Here is a 17,773-nt window from a genome sequence, read left to right as displayed (position 1 = left end):
GTTTTTATCTTTCCACTGAGAAGTAATTCATGTATTATATTAAAATTAATTAAATGCATTAAAATGCAAAATTTGGAGCCTGGAAATAGCTCAACAGGTATCATGCCATCCTGCTAAGCATAAAGTTTTAAATTTGACTCCAAAAATGCACCACATGAAGAACCATGGATGGCATTGAGGGAGCTCCATAGATGATAAGGCAGTGTTATCTCTACCTCTCTCCCTCTGCCTATTGAAAAATATCATATATATGCAAGACCCTGGGTTTATTTTTCTGGTAGCACATTAAGAAAAAAAAAGGGGGCCCAAGAGGTTACTCAATGTTAAGAGCACAAGGTTGGGTGATGGTGCACCTGGCTGAGAACACGCAAGGACCCAGATTTGAGCCCCCTGTCCCCACCTACAGGGGGAAAGCTTTGCGAGTGGTGAAGCAGTGCTGCAAGTGTCTCTGTCTGTCTCTCTCCCTCTCTGTCTCCCCCTACCCTCTCAATTTCTGATTGTCTCTATCCAATAAATAAATAAATAAAGATACATATTAATCAATGTTAAGAGCACAGGACTCTTGAATGCATGAAATCTAGAGTTCAAACCCTGGCACTGCATATGACAGAGTGAAGCTTTGTTTCTCTCTATCTTTATAAATGCATATAATTTAGTGGCTGGGGAAGTGGCTCAGTGATCAGAAAACAGGACTTGCATGAAATCCTGGGTTCCATCCCTGGCACCACGTATGCCACAGTGGTGCTCTGGCCTCTCTCTTTTACAACAATAGATAGATCTCTAGGAAAAAATGTATGCTGTAGTTGTTTCAAATATTTACAAAGATGTACAAACAACATTACATTGTGATGATTCTGAAAAATCTCTGTACTCAGTAAAAGTCACTTCTATTTACAGTTTTTCTTCAACACCTTAGAAATCATTAACCTACTTTGGTCTCTAGAGATTTGTCTATTCTGGACATTTTACTAAGGATGGATTCATAAAATGTGGTGGTATGGTGGTTATTTAAACAAATGCTATATTTTGCCAGATTAAACTTTAGTATTTAGGAATAAAATGTCATTTTGTAACTGAAAGTATCTCAGGAAAAGTAAAAATAGATGAAATAAATATGACAGATTGTTAGCTACTGTTAAATCTAGATGATAATGATATGAATATTCATTATCTTAATCTCTACTTTCTGTGGATTTTTTTAAATGTTCAACAAAAAAATCTTGGGTAAATATACTGAGCAAAGTTGCAGAAAAAAAACAACTTGTATATATACTATGCATGCTCTATAAGGTCTACTCTTTTTTTAACTTATTTTTAAATTTTTATTTATTTATTATTGGCTAGAGACAGAGAGAAATTGAGAGGGGAGGGAAGACAGAGAAGGAAAGAGACAGAGAGACAACTGCAAAAATAAATAAATAAATTAATTAATTAATTAAAATGTGGTCTTTTAGGGTCTAGCTTTTTTTATCTAGCAACTTGTCAAAGTTTATTCAAGTTAAAGCATATATGAGGGCTTCAGTTCTTCCTTAAACATTTTTTTAAATTTTATTTATTTATTTCCCTTTTGTTGCCCTTGTTGTTTTTTTATTGTTGTTGTAGTTATTATTGTTATAGATGTAATCGTTGTTGGATAGGACAGAGAGAAATAGAGAGAGGAGGAGGGGAAGACAGAGAGGGGGAGAGAAATATAGACACCTGCAGACCTGCTTCACCTGGCTCCCAGGGGCTTGAACCAGGATCCTTACAACGTCTTTGTGACACGTGTGCTTAACCCGCTGCACTACCAAAATGTTTTAATTGTATAAATATTGTACATCTTATGTATCCATTTGTTGGTTGGACATTTAGGTTTTTCCTACCCTTTGGTGATTATGCATAATGCAACATAAATATTGCTTAATATGAACATATCTTTAATTCTAACAGATATATGGCTAGGAGTGATTGCTGAACCACATGGTAGCCATGTTTAACACTGAGGATCTGCTGAACTATGTTCTAAAGCACATGCAGCTATGTTCATTTAACTCTTTGAGGAACTACTAAACTATTTTCTAAAGCTGTTGTACCATCTTACATCCCCAGAACAATATAAGAGTTTCAATTTTTCCATATCCTCCTCAAGACTTACTCCTGCCCAGCAAATTTTAGTTTAAGAGGTATTTTAATTATAACCTAACATTTCCAGAGGAAAGACATATAGGATTTTCTCTCCCTCTCTCTCTCTTTTTAATCTTTATTTATTGGGTAGAGACAGCCAGAAATCAAGAGGAAAGGGGGAGATAGAGAGGTAGAGAGACAGAGGGACACCTGCAGCTCTGTTTCACCACTTGTGAAATTTACCCCTGCAGGTGGGGTCCCTGGGGGCTTGAACCTGGGTCCTTGCGCACTGTAACATATGTCCTCAACCAAGTACGCCACCACCCAGCCCCTCATGTAGGTTTTTCTTAATGAAGTCTTTAATGTCGTTATTAGTGTTAACTGTCCATTGAAATTTCCCCTTACAGGAATATATAACAGAGCAAATGTAAAGCAAATTAGGAATATCCCTTAGTTTTGTCTCAATGTAGTCATTTAGGTCTAACTAAAGTCTCTTAATTGTTTTTAAAGCCTAGAAATGCCATTTAAGCATCTAAATAGCAGCATATTTCATGAGAAATTTTGTTGGCTTGTTTATCTCTCCACTTAGGCCAAGAATTCAGTGGGGGGGTGGTGGTGGTGAGGGGAAGTATGAAGGCCTCTTATCTACTCCAGGCCCAGCAAAAGGACCCAAGGGACAGAAGAATGATTCTTCAGATGCTACTGTGGTTGAAATGCTAATTAATTCAACAGCCTAAGTCTTGGCTACTTAGCATGGCCTGTGATCCAGAAGCTATTTATAAGGAATTCAGCTCATTCTCACCCACATTGCTTGTACCCTAAACTGCTGTTGACCAACTTTGCAGCTGATCTGCAAGCATGCTAACTGGGTAATAGAGAATAAGAATGGTATATTCTTACCAGGGCAACCACTATTCCAGAGTCCTTTGAAAAACTTAATCACTCCATCCTTGAAAACAAGCTCATGGTATATGTTACAGAAAAGTCTACACACTTTTACATTTCACTAGGATAGAAAGTTCTGCTTGGCTTATAGAACTCATCTGGGCCCTCAACAACTCAAAGTCACAAACAGACCAGCCTGAAGATTTACACAATGTGTGGTCTGGGAGGTGGCACAGTGGATAAAGCATTGGACTCTCAAGGCTGAAGCCCTGAGTTCAATCCCCAGCAGCATATGTACCAGAGTGGTGTCTGGTTCTTTCTCTCTCATTCCTTTCTCACTAAAGGGGGAAAAACAAGATTTACACAATGCTACTTTGATCCTTTTGCTGCTTATTGACATTTAGATGTTCTATTTTTGTCTCTTGGAGCATCTCCAAGGTTCTGTATTTCAGAGTTTTCTGGATTGCTCTCTCTTCTGTCTCTCCTCCCTGAAGAAAAGATCAACCCACTGATATCTCCAGTTGCTTCAAACAGCAACAAGATGGCAGCCTGAAGTGGTAGTGGGTTTGCTACCTTGTTGTTGTGTCATAGAGACTGAGATATATAAACAGTGAGTCTCCTCACTGTTGAGATAGGCTTAAAACAATTAAGTAACATCACCATCAGTATTAATAACTTATTTATGGACACAAAAGACACTAGTTATACTTAAAGTCATTATGTTGATTAGCCAGCTTATGGAAAGACCAACTACTACCCCCACTTTTGTGCAAAGGAGGAAACTGAGGCAGAGAGTAGTTTGGAAATTTGTCAAGCAAGGAAGGGAGCTTGGATTCTAACCCAAGCATTCTCTAGGAGAGCTGGTACCTGATTATGAAGCTAGGAAATTATGATTTTTTTTTTGTTGTTAAATCACTGCAAACTGTGTAATGCTGTACAACTTACTGTGCTGCTCTTTAAAAAACCAAAGTTCAAACAAACATACAAAAAAAAAAGATGTATTTGGCCAAAAAAGCAAACACAGATTCAATTGGGGGGGGGGGAGCAGATTAGGGCTGCCAGAGCTCTTGAAAGGGTAGGAATGTAATTCAAGTACAGAGGCAAACAGAGACTGCAGCTTAGCTTTCATTTCCTAAAAAACCACTCAGCCAGTTGTACAAACCTTCCCGAAACAAATACCTCAGGACAAATATGAGATGTTTCTCAAGGTTCTTAACCTAAAGGGGACTTGAACTGTGGCTATTCAAACGCTCATTGAATGATAGTCTAGAATGTTCCTTCTATTTTTCAGAGCAATAACAAACACAAATCTTTTGGTGTTTTGATGGCCTACTGGAACATATATTAGGATGAAATACAAAAATCACAAAGCTACATTTAGAAGACTTGAATTTTTCTAAGACATTCATTCAGAGAATTCAATGAAACCAAGCTCATTCTTAACCTTTCTGCTCATAATAAATAGCAAAAGAGTTTGGGTTCCAAGAAGGCACAAAGCTAGTTACCCAACTGAGTCTCCAATTTTTATTCCCCAAACTAATGAAACCAACATGCCCACACAAAGAATAGCTGACAAGAAGCCCTATCAACACTGTGCTGCAGGTTCAGAATCTCTAGAAGGTTCAAGAAGGATAACTGGCCCAATCTTGCCATTTCACAGACGAAGACAACACTAGGGTTCAGAAAGTTCAAAGCGGGGTGGGCGGTAGCACAGCGGGTTAGGACTGGTGTAAGGATCCTGGTTCCAGCCCCTGGATCCCCACCTGCAGAGGGGTCACTTTGCAAGTGGTGAAGCAGGTCTGCAGGTGTCTATCTTTCTCTCCTCCTCTCTCTATTTTTCTCTGTATTATCCAACAACAGCAACACCAATAACAACAACAACAATGAACTACAAGGGCAACAAAAGGAGAAAAAACAGCTGTCAGGAGCAGTGGATTCATAGTGCAGGCACTGAGCCCCAGCAATAACCCCGGAGGCAAAAAAAAAAAACTTCAGGAACTGTCAATAAAAAAGGACTGTAAATGACTATGCCAACTCTTAAGAGCCTCTCCCTAGTTAACCTCCATTGCCCTTTTTTCCTTTTTTGTTTATTTCTTTATTGGGGAATTAATATTTTTACATTCAGCAGTAAATACAATAGTTTGTACATGCATAACATACCCCAGTTTCCCATATTAACAATACAACCTCCACTAGGTCCTCTGACATCCTTCTTAGACCTGTATTCTCCCCACCCACCCCCACCACAGAGTCTTTTACTTTGGTGCAATACGCCAGTTCCATTTCAGGTTCTACTTGTTTTTTTTTTTTTTTTTTCTGATCTTGTTTTTCAACTTCTGCCTGACAGTGAGATCATCCCATATTCATCCTTCTGTTTCTGACTTATTTCACTTAACATGAATTTTTCAAGGTCCATCCAAGATCGGCTGAAAACGGTGAAGTCACCATTTTTTTACAGCTGAGTAGTATTCCATTGTGAATATATACCACAACTTGCTTGGCCACTCATCTGTTGTTGGACACCTGGGTTGCTTCCAGGTTTTGGCTATTACAAATTGTGTTGCTAAGAACATATATGTACACAAATCTTTTTGATAGATGTATTGGGTTCCTAAGGATATATCCCCAGAAGAGGAATTGCAGGATCATAGGGTAGGTCCATTTCTAGCCTTCTGAGAGTTCTCCAGACTGTTCTCCACAGAGGCTGGACCAATTGACATTCCCACCAGCAGTGTAGGAGAGTTCCTTTGACCCCACACCCTCTCCATATTTACTGCTGTTACATTTTCTGTTGTATAACATTCTCACAGGAGTGAAGTGGTATTTCATTATTGTCTTTATTTGCATTTCTCTGGCAATCAGAGACTTGGAACATTTTTTCATGTGTTTCTCGGCCTTTTGGAACTCTTCTGTGGTGAATATTCTGTCCATGTCCTCCCCCATTTTTGGATGAGGTTATTTGTTTTCTTGTTGTTGGGTTTGGCAAGTTCTTTATATATGTTGGTTATTAAACTCTTGTCTGATGTATGGCATACAAAGATCTTCATCCATTCTGTGAGGGGTCTCTTGGTTTGGGTAGTGGTTTCTTTTGCTGTGAAGAAGCTTTTTAATTTGATGTAGTCCCATAGGTTTATACTTGCCTTTGTCTTCTTTGAAATTGGATTCATTTCATTGAAGATGTCTTTAAAATTTATGCGGAAAAGAGTTCGGCCAATACTTTCTTCTAAGTATCTGATAGTTTGTGGTCTAACATCCAAGTCCTTGATCCACTTGGAATTGACTTTTGTATTTGGTGAAATAAAGTGGTTCAGTTTAATTCTTCTGTTTCAACCCATTTATTCCAACACCATTTGTTAAAGAGACTCTGCTTCCTCTGAGCCCCTTTGTTAAAGATTAGATGTCCATAGGTGTGGGGGCTCATTTCCGGGCTTTCATTTCTATTCCACTGGTCAGTGTGTCTATTCATGTTCCAGTACCAAGTAGTTTTGATGACAATAGCCCTACAATACAATTTGAGATCAGGGAGTGTGATGCCTCTGGTTCTGTTCTTTTTTTCTCAAGATTGTTTTGGCAATTCTAGGTCTTTTCTGGTTCCAGATAAACATTTGTAGCATTTTTCTATTCTCCTAAAAAATGTGCTTGGGATCTTAATGGGGATAGCATTAAATTTGTAGATGACTATGGGTAGTATATTCATTTTGAGGATGTTAATTCTTCCAACCCATGAACATGGAATATCTTTCCACTTCTTTGTATCTTTTTCAATTTCCTTGAGTAGTGACTCATAATTTTCAGTATACAAGTCTTTCACTTCTTTGGCTAGGTTTATTCCTAGATATTTTATTGTTTTTGTTGCTATAGTAAAATGAATTGATTTCTGGATTTCAATTTCTTCTTAGTGTTTGCATAGAGGAATGCCACTCACTTTTGAATGTTGATTTTATAGCCTGACACCTTACTGTATTGCCTGATGATTTCCAAAAGCTTCTTGCTGGATTCCTTAGGTTTTTCTATGTATACTATCACCTCATCTGCAAATAGGGAGAGTTTGACTTCTTCTCTTCCAATCTGTATCCCTTTAATTCCTTGGTCCCGCCTGATTGCTATGGCAAGAACTTCCAACACTATGTTGAATAGTAATGGTGATAGCGGGCAGCCCTGTCTAGTACCTGATCTGAGGGGAAATGCTTCCAGTTTTCACCATTGAGTATGATGTTGGCTGTAGGTTTGCTATATATATAATCCAAGACCTTGAGGAATTTTCTATCTATTCCCATTTTTTGTAGTGTTTTTTGCATAAAGGGATGTTGGACTTTGTCAAAGGCTTTCTCTGCATCTATTAACATGACCATGTGGTTTTTGGTCTTGCTTTTGTTGATGTGGTGGATCCCAGTGATTGATTTACGTATATTAAACCAACCTTGCATGCCTGTGATAAACCCCACTTGGTCATAATGAACAATCTTGTTAATATACTGCTGTATCCGGTTGTCTAGAATTTTGTGCAGTATTTTAGCATCTATGTTCATCTGGTCTGTAGTTTTCTTTTTTGGTTGTTTCTCTGTCTGCTTATGGTATCAGAGTGATGTTGGCTTCATAGAAGCTAGAAGGGAGTATCCCATTCTTCAATTCTTCAATTGTATCCCATATTCTTCAATCTTCTGGAAGACTTTAAAAAGCAGAGGTATTAGTTCTTCTTTGAAGGTTTTGTAGAATTCATTTGTAAAACCATCTAGTCCAGGACTTTTATTCTTAGGAAGGTTTTTGATAGCTTTTTCAATTTCATTAGCTGTGATGGGCCTGTTCATATTATCTTGTTCTTCTTTACTTAATTTTGGAAGTTGGTAGGTATCTAGGAAATCGTTCATTTCTTCCAGGTTCTCTAGCTTGGTGGCATACAGTTGTTCATAGAAGCCTCGCATGATATGTTGAATTTCTGCGGTGTCTGTTGTGATATCTCCTCTTTCAGTTAGTATCCGATTTATTTGGGTCTTCTCCCTTTTTTGTTTTGTGAGTCTGGCTAAAGCTTTGTCGATTTTGTTCACTCTTTCGAAGAACCAACATTTACTTTCATTGGTCTTCTGTATGGTTTTCTTTTTATTTTATTTTTTTAAAAATTATCTTTATTTATTTATTGGATAGAAACAGCCATAAATCAAGAGGGAAAGGGGAACAGAGAGAAAGAGAGACAGAGAGACACCTGCAGCACTGCTTCACCACTCATGAAGCTTTCCTCCTACAGGTGGGGACCAGGGTTTTCGAACCTGGGTCCTCATGCATTGTATCATGTGCACTCAGTCAGGTGCGCCACCACCTGGCCCCTTGTATGGTTTTCTTATTCTCAATGTTATTTATTTTTCTGCCCTAACTTTAGTGATTTCTGTCCCTCTGGTTGCTTTAGGGTTTCTTTGTTCTTCTTCTTCTAGGTCTTTAAGATGTGCAATCAGGCTGCTTATTTGTGCTTTTTCTTGTTTCCTAATGTGTGCTTGTATGGCTATGAACTTCCCTCTCAGTACTGCCTTAGCTGTGTCCCAAATATTTTTATAGCTTGTGTCTTCATTTTCATTGAAGTCTCGAAACATTCTGATTTCTTCCTTTATTTCCTCTTTGACCCAGAAGTTGTTAAGTGTACTGTTGAGCTTCCACATTTTGGGACTATTACTAATCTTTGTTGACTGTTAAATGTTAGTTTAATTCCACTGTGGTCTGAGATGCTTGGGATGATTTCAATGCTCTTGAATTTGCTGATGCTGTCTTTGTGGCCTAACATATGGTGTATCCTTGAGAATGACCCATGTGGATTTGAGTAAAATGTGTATTCCAGTTTCTTGGGATGAGTGACTCTGAAAATGTCCAATAGTTCTAGTTTATCTATCTCTTCATTTAGCTCCCTTATGTCTGTATTGATTTTCTGCCTTGATGATCTGTCAAGTTGAGAGAGTGGGGTGTTGAAGTCCCCTTCTATGACTGTTGCTGTTATATATTGCTGTAGCTCTTTTAGTAGACGTTTGATTTATTTAGATGGCTTCTCATTGGGTACATAGATGTTAATAATTGTTAAGTCCTCTTGATTGACTGATCCTCTGAGCATTAAGTAGTGTCCATTCCTATCTTTTTTAATCTTATCTATTTTAAAGTCTATCATGTCAGATATGAGAATAGCTGTTCCTGACCTTTTTTGTGGGCCATTGGCTTGTATGATAGTTTTCTATCCTTTCACTTTAAATCTGTGTTTGTCTTGTTGAGTTAGGTGGGTTTCCTGTAGACAGCATATTGTTGAGTTGTATTTTCTGACCCATCTTCCTACTCTCTGCCTTTTAATAGGTGAATTCAGGCAATTGAAATTTATTGATATCAAAGATTGAAGATATTTTAACACCATTCTTGTAGAGTTTTAGAGTGTTCTGATATATGACCTATTTATGGTGGTCTTACTGTTTATAGAAGACCTTTCAGAACTTCTTTCAGGGCAGGCTTGGTGATAGTTGATTCCTTCAACTGTTGCTTCTCTGAGAAGGTTTTGATGCCTCCATCTAGTCTGAATGACAGTCTAGCAGGGGATAGTTGATTCCTTCAACTGTTGCTTGTCTGAGAAGGTTTTGATGCCTCCATCTAGTCTGAATGACAGTCTAGCAGGATATAGTATTCTTGGTTGAAAGCCTTTCTCATTGAGCACTCGACAGATATCTTGCCATTCTCTTCTGGCCTGTAGTGTTTGTGTGAAGTCTGCTGCTAATCTTACTAATCTTATAGGTTTTCCTCTGTAGGTGACTCTTTGTTTTTCTCTTGCAGCCTTCAGGATCCTTTCTTTATTATTATTCCTTTCCATTCTAAGTATGATGTGTCTTGGTGTCTTTATGTCTGGTTTAATTCTGTTTGGGACCCTCTGGGCTTCTTGAATCTTTATGTCTTTGATGTTGTTATTTTATTTTATACAGAAACAGAAAAAATTGAGACAGAAAGAGGAGACAGAGTGGAAGAGAAAAGGGGAGGCACCGGCAGCCCTGATTCACCTCTTATGAAACCTTTCTAATAGCTGGTAGAGACTACGGACTTGATCACAGGTCCTTATGCACTGTAACATGGGAGCTCAACCAGGTATGCCATGCCTCTCCCCTGCCCTCAGTTCTCTCTTTAAGGCCAGCCATGCACCATTTGTTAGTCAGAAAGCAATTCTTACCTACTCCAAGACTTGTCCATTTCACTCCCCTTACAGATAGCATTTTACTATCTAATACTTAGTCCCTGATACTTCCACTGGTCATGTATTCTCTGTTGGATTCTGTGCAACCTGTATCAAAGAACAAATTTTCTCCTCTGTGTGCTCATAATAGAGCTCAGAACATTTTCGATGCAGAGTATGTTCCAACCAGTTAGCACATTAGTGAAGCAAGCATTTGTAAGGAACATGGGTTAGATTGCCTTCAAAAATCTATGTATCAAAAACACAGTGGACATGCTGATAGCAGTTATATCCTTCAGTTTATCTTTTCTTGAAATATCAACAAGTTTCAGGAAAGACAAAGGATGATTATGTCTAGGAGTACTATAGGCAAGAGGCTACAATTATACTTAATTACACTTAGAAGTATGTAGTGATTTTAGGCAAGGTGATTTGGCAGTCATACATGAAAACTAGAGAAAGTAGACCAGCTGGTATATTTTGAATTCCTTTATAAGGTGACTGCTTAAATACATTAATAAAAACATTGAATACATCCTTATTCTGGGACAAGAGGTAGAGGTTAAGTGTAATAAGCCATCTACCAAAGAAGCCCCTCATTGTACTAATTTACAGAGTTCAAGGACTGCCTCCCTTATTTTATATTTAAGCTTAAAAAAGTCATCTAAAAATACTTGTACAAGCTCTTGTTTCCAAAGCCAAAAAATATCAAGTTTCTAAAATATGGGCTATGGACATAGACAATGTATATATAGATCAATACACACATGCCTGGGTGGTATTTCTTCAAATACAACAGCCTCAGCGGTAATTTTATTTAGTCTGGTTGCCCCTTAGACAAACACACATAACTTTAATTAAATGCATATCCGAATGTAAGAGAAACCATCTTGAAACAATTAAGACTTTGCTATGGTAAGAGGTTTTCCAGCGACGGCATCCTCCCACTTCCTCACCTCCACTGTGGAAAAGTAGAAAGAGAACAGATGGAAGAAGGAAGCCAAGCCTGACTCCATAAACACAGCCTGCAACTATCACTCCCTGCCAGCTCTGTTTTGTTCTCTTTTGACCCAATATATCACCCTTATTTATTCTTTCCTAAGTAAATTCCAGTTATTTGATTTGCTTTCAATTTAAAACAAACAAACAAATAAAAAACAAGCAAACAATAACAACAACAAAACCCTCTTAAATTGGTTTTAGAGGGAAACAATTTTTAGAATGAGTTCCTTATCTTTCTCTAAAGGAAATATTCCAGGAAGAAATGGAGGAGTTTGAAGAATTACCAAACCATACATCTGGTTATTGACCTTGGGTTATGGAAACTTTTGGAGAATGTCAGCTATGATGGGTTGGCTTGGCTGCCTTGCTTGGGGGACTTTCTGGGCCAACTGACTCTCTAGGTAGTAAGGCTGAGTATAATAAGTCCACTTGAAGCTGGGTGAGTAGACGTGTCATGTTGTGATGCTCAGTGGATAAGAGTCCCTTCTGGACCCCAAATTAGTACACTCTCTTAATTTACTCGCAAGATGATGTCAACAAAAAGACTGTTTTCTCCATAAAGTTCATCCTAAACAGTTGTTCCCATAAAAATGAAAAAAAAAAAAAGTGGGAGACTGACACCACAATAAAAACCACAAGTTCATAGTCCTCTAGTAGCTTTCTGCATTGTAACAAATGCAGAATCTTGAGAAAACAAGAGTTCATCATAAGCTATTAGATTTTTTATTGCTTCAATTCTTTTAATACAATAAAGTATGTCAAGTTCTAAATCGAAATTCTATTATTTCAAAGAGAAGAAAAACATTTCAAAAGACTAAAAATATCAGAGAAGACATTCTAAACTGAAATAGAAAACCTGGGCAAACTGCAGAACATTCTTATATGAGGAGAAGGCAGAAAGTAGACAGCAGACAGGAGATGGTAAGTAAGTATAAGAGAACATTTAGATTTAAGAAAAAAAAAAGTAAGAGTTGCAGAGAAATCATGAAAACCAGAATAAGAACTCTGGGCTGTCACAAAATTGGAAACCAGTGTGTCTCACTCAACAAAATAGCAATAATAATAATAATAATAATAATGGGTTATCACAAAAGCTGGCTAGATCATGGCTTTCCAGTCTAATTTTGATACAAAAGTGCAACAATGGGTAAATCTGCATATGTTAGCTGACGATAAGGTCAAGTATTATGGACCCAGTTTTCAAATATATGATCTGATCTTATCCATGAGAGGCCAATACAAAGTATTTCATATACATCCACCCACAAAACTCTATAGGTCAGGTGGAACCAAGAACTTCCATAAAGGAGACACACCATACCAGTCTATCAGACTTAGAACTCCTCTTAAGAAGTCACTAAATATACGTGCATAGAACAAGAACAAGATGGGAAAAGTCTCCCAAACTTGAGGAAGGCAGAGGTTAGACACTCAAATACAAAAGAGCAGAATTCTAAAGGTGAGAGAGATAGAGAACAGGAAAGAAACAACACAGCTTGAGGTTGTCACAGCCCAACTTTTCATCTTGCATTACTAAATGACACCAAAGGGACCAGAGAGAAAGTTTCCAATACTACAATTCTAGCTAATTCTGAATACTATAGCCATTAGATCTGCAAAAACTATGATGCAGCAAAGATTTATTTTTGTGTTGCCTTTGAAAATTAATTCATTGGTTGTCTGTTGATAATTAATGCCCCAAGCAGGAAAAATGAAATATTTTAAAGTAGATTTTTTCCTTCCTTTCTCTCTCTCTATTCTTTTTCTCTGATTCTTTTTTTCAGTATCTCCTTTCTTCCTTTATTCATATAGTTCTGTCTACAGAAGTGTCATTAAAGAAAAATGTGGACTTCTAAGTTCAAGAGTATCATAGTTGGAACTGACTCTAGAATTAATTCAGAGAGAACTGTACTTAATTTTACTTAGCATTAGCAAAATGGTGGTGGGCTTGTTTAACTACTATGTGTACGTTTAACACTAAAAGAGAATAGAATGAAATATTGTTTTGCATTACAACATTGAGGAACCTTACAAACATTAGGCTAGTTCCTTACATGTGATACTGGTAGTTAGTTGTATGTACTCCCCAAACACTTCCCTGAACTCATACAAATATTATAGCCCCAAGGAGCAGTATTCAACTTTGGAGATCAGGGATAGCCACTTCAGTTTCCTTATCCCTCACAGGAGATGACTCTGAAACTTACTTTAAATTTGGGATAAGCAAACTAGATCAATAAGAAACCAGCCAGTTAATATGTTAGGGTTTGTGTGGTTTTGACTATCCAAATCTACCTTTGTAGTACAGAAGCAGCATGGACAAGTTTAATCAAAGTATGTAGCTGTGTTCCAATAAAGTTTACTTTCCAAGACAGGTAGTGGGCCATACTTGGCCAGCATCTGCTTTAAACTTTATCAGATTCCTGAGGCCCCAAGCAGTAATGAGTCCCAGTTGTGATAAAAGTAACCTGTCAATAATGCACCTGCAAAGGATTCTTTCCCTTTAGTGCTCCCAGGATCACTGGTCAGAAAGCTATTGAAATCTCTGTCTCAAAGCCTGCTTTGGGGGATAAGGGAAGGGGGTCTTTTTTTCAGTGCAAGGTCCATACAGGAGACCATTTGCTAATATTTATTGTTTTAATATTTATGTTCTCCTTTATACTCTTAACTACCCTAGAGGTTAAGCATGATCTTTTCTACTTTACAATGAAGGAACTGAGGTTCAAACTCAGAAATTATAAAGTTCAGATTAGACTTGGCTCCAAAATCAATGATCTCTCTACAATAAAACCAGAGTGAGGAACATACACACATAGTTTTAAATGATAGTGAATAGGAATGTTATATAAGGCAAATTATAAATAAAAACTCACACTACTCATGAAATTATGGGTCTATGTGAAGAAGAGGATTTTAAAGGAATATAAAAAGTAAAATTTGAGAGTTATAGGGAAAAATCATTATTTTGTACTATTTCTTTCTTTTTTTTTTCTTTTCTTTTTTCCTCCAGGATTGTTGCTGGGCTGGGTGCCTGCACTATGAATCCACCACTCCTGGAAGCCATTTTTTCCCCCTTTTGTTGCCGCCTCATTGTGGTTATTATTATTACCATTGTTGATGTTGTTCGTTGTTGGATAGGACAGAGAGAAATGGAGAGAGGAGGGGAAGGCAGAGAGGGGAAGAGAAAGATAGATACCTGCAGACCTGCTTCACTGCCTGTGAAGCGACTCCCCTGCAGGTGGGGAGCCAGGGGCTCGATCCCGGTCCTTGCGCTTTGCACCACATGCACTTAACCCACTGCACCACCGCCCGACCCCCATATTTTGTACTATTTCTTATCTTGTATGGAATTCTCTTCCCATATATCAGTTTCTTGCAGTCCTGGTGCTATTTATTCTCTGGTGAAATCTTTGGTTACACTATGAGTCAATACAGCCATTCAACGTACAGTTCAATACAAAATTTGGAACTTGAAGAAAAAGGAACTAAATAAAAATTTCCTCTTACGTATCTTAACACAATGGTGGAAGGACAGTAATTTCACAAAGTGCCTTTAAAGGCACTGGTAAAATTCTCCTAAGAATACCAGGTACTATAGAGATCACTCAAGAACCTAGAGCACATAGATACAGAACCAATCCTTTTAGCTTACGCGCTCTTGCCCTCATTGTCATGCTTAGTGGCACTCGCCCCCTTCTTGCCAAGCAGCGAGGCCACCTTCTCCACATCTCCATTCTCCACTGCCTGTAGTAGCCGGTCATCATTCTTATTCCATTCATTGGTCTGTGAAGCAAAGTGGAGAGACAGAGTTCATGAACACCACATTGGCCAGATCCCTTAGTCCTCCCAGCTCCCCACTTCTGTCATTCAAACCCAAACCAATCCCCAAATGGTCAGCACTAAAAATACCTCCCCCCTCACCACTAGAACACTCAAGAAGACTGGTTTTCCAAAGGGAAACATCAACAGTCCAATAAAACAGCAGCTTGTCACCAAACTCTAAAGTTCCTTTTCACTGGTGCTGAGAAAGTGAAGCAAGACCTCTAGACCTGTTTACACATTAGCTTATTTCTAGCTAAAATCTCCACAGCTGGTTCCTCAGAACACTGGCCTTTGACCTTGTCCACAGCTCACTGGGCCCTAAATAAGCCTATAACTCATGGTTACCTGAGGTTTATATATATACAGATCATCTAGTTTCATTGTACTCTTCCTGGTCCATTCCATGTTTTAGTTGTTGCTTTAATTTTCTTCACTACTGATTTAAAGTAGTTGTACAACCTACCAACTCAACACTGTATCACCCCCAAGCAAAACAACTTCTTAAGCAAGCTATTAAACATCAACTGCTTTGAGCAAAGTCTCTGCCACCCTCAGCTCCCAATCCCACCAAGATAACTACAAAGCATAGTAACAGCAATGCTTACATGGAGAAAACAGAATCTCTGAAGGCCCTGGAGGTGGTACAGTGGATAAAGTATTGGAAGTCCTGAATTTAATAGCTGGCATCTCATGTGCCAGTGATAACCTGATTCTCTTTCTTTCTTAAATAAATAAATAATTTGTAGAAAAGATAAATCTCTGGGTGGCCAGGTAGTGGCATACCTGGTTAAGTGCACACAGTACTATGCAGAAGTACCTGTGCAAGGATATGGGTTCAAGCCCTGGCTTCCCACCTACAGCAGAGACTCTTCACAAGTGGGGTAGCAGATCTGCAGATGTCTGTCTTTCTCCCTCTCTATTTCCCTCTCTTCTTTCAATTTACCGAATTTATTAATCTATCAAATAAAATAGAAAAAGAATGAAATAAAGGAAGATAAATGTCTGTACAAGAGTCAACTGAGTATAAGATAAACATGTTTCTGATGTGAAACAGCAAACACCTGTAAGTTGTGAATGAGTGGAGTGAATGAATAAAATCACAGGATGCCAGGGCTTGAGCCTGGGTTAAGTACATAGTAAGCCATCTCTCCAGTTCAAGACATTCAATTTTATCTTAAATTACAAATTGGTCTCACTCACAGGTAGAAGTTGAAAAACAAGATTAGAAGAGAAAACACAAGCAGAATCTGAGCTGGAATTGGCGAATTGCACCAAAGAAAGATTCTGAGGTGGAAGAATACAGGTCCAAAAAGAATGACAGAGGACCTAGTGGGGGTTGTATTGTTATATGGAAAATGGGGTCATGTTATACATGTACATACTATTGTATTTACTGTGGAATGTAAAACATTAATTCCCTAATAAAGAAATAAAAGAAAGTTGAAAAACAAGATCAGAAGAGAAAACACTAAGCAGAACTTGGACTGGAGTTGGTGTATTGCACCAAAGTAAAAGACTCTGGGGTGGGTTGGGGGGTGGACAGTACAGGTCCTGGAAAAGGATGACAGAGGATGGGGGTGTATTGTTATGTGAAAAACTGAGAAATGTTATGCATGAACAAACTACTGTATTTACTGTTGACTGTAAAACATTAATCCCCCAATAAAAAACTTTTTAAAAAATTACAAATTGGGCTGCTTTTGAAGGACAACACAATAAGTATACTGCCCTTGGCATAAAATTTTTAGTAGAATAAGGAGCTTTATCAACAAAATGTAGCAATTGCACACAATAAAACAAACAAACAAACAAAAACCCAGGCTGTTTATTTTCCCCAGACTACATTTCCTATGCCCATGTGGGACATGTTTATTAAAGTACATTTTAGATCAACGATTCCAACCAATACTACATCATTAGTGTTGTCTCTTAAAATCTTATCCTAACTTAAACTGATCAAATTAAAATTAGATTGCAGAGATCAAAGGATATTTAATCTCAGAGGAAACGACTGAGAGAGTTTAAGCAAAGGCCACATGAAAGGATTTTCCTTTTTGATGCAGCTAAGGCACTCAACACTTACAAGGGCTCCTTAAAATTACTTACATATGGATCTTTAAGGAGTCCAATTTTGATAGGAAATAGCAAGAAACTCCTCCTAGACACACATACATACTCTCTTTGCAAGACATGGTCAAAGATACATCCCTATCCCCCTTACCCGCAGTTCTTTTATTTAGAGTCTCTCCATAGAGTCTCTCCACAACGCAAGCCAGAAATTACTTTTCCCTTAAGTCAAATGAGGTAAAAGGAATCTCTTTCTCTCTCCCTCTCCCTCTCCCTCTCCCTCTCCCTCTCCCTCTCCTTCTCCTCTCCTCTCTAGTAAACAAGGAAGTGATTTATTCTTTAATCCTAAACCTGCCCATGAATCTGTTCTCTACAGATATCTTCAGTGTAACTATTCTACTCAGAGCTACAATCTATATCCCACATTCCATGCCCCATCACTAAATTCATGAAGGATGAGCATGTTCAATGCCATGGCTGTTGGGAATACAGAAGTTCCTCTCCCCACCTCCTTCTCTGAGTGGTGCTGAACCTGACCAAAGGTAAGGATATTCAGATAAAGAGTTTACAGATAGGGTGAAAGACCAAGAAAGAAATATTTGATCTCTGCTCTTGGTTCCCAGCACAAAGGCTTCTAAAAAGTCATGGCATTTCCTGAATAACAGAGCAAGAGGAGCTGCTTTTGTTATTCACAAGAAGCCCCTTTAGATG

The 17,773-nt window shown here is 38.1% G+C and overlaps 1 protein-coding gene across 4 annotated transcripts in view; it reads right to left on the bottom strand.

Annotated features, from left to right (window-relative positions):
* The window catches only part of RAI14 (retinoic acid induced 14), a 176,315-nt gene that overhangs the window by 62,481 nt on the left and 96,061 nt on the right, over nt 1–17,773 (bottom strand). For all 4 annotated transcript variants that reach the window (XM_060191212.1, XM_016191604.2, XM_060191213.1 and 1 more), the window contains exon 3: nt 14,826–14,956. In XM_060191212.1, coding sequence (XP_060047195.1) covers nt 14,826–14,956 — 131 coding nt within the window. The remainder of the gene's footprint in view (nt 1–14,825; nt 14,957–17,773) is intronic.

This window comes from Erinaceus europaeus, chromosome 5, assembly GCF_950295315.1.
Source record: "Erinaceus europaeus chromosome 5, mEriEur2.1, whole genome shotgun sequence".
NCBI classification, from domain to species: Eukaryota; Metazoa; Chordata; class Mammalia; order Eulipotyphla; family Erinaceidae; genus Erinaceus; species Erinaceus europaeus.
Note: the sequence above shows the minus strand (reverse complement) of the source record. Positions and strands in the feature narration are given on the sequence as shown.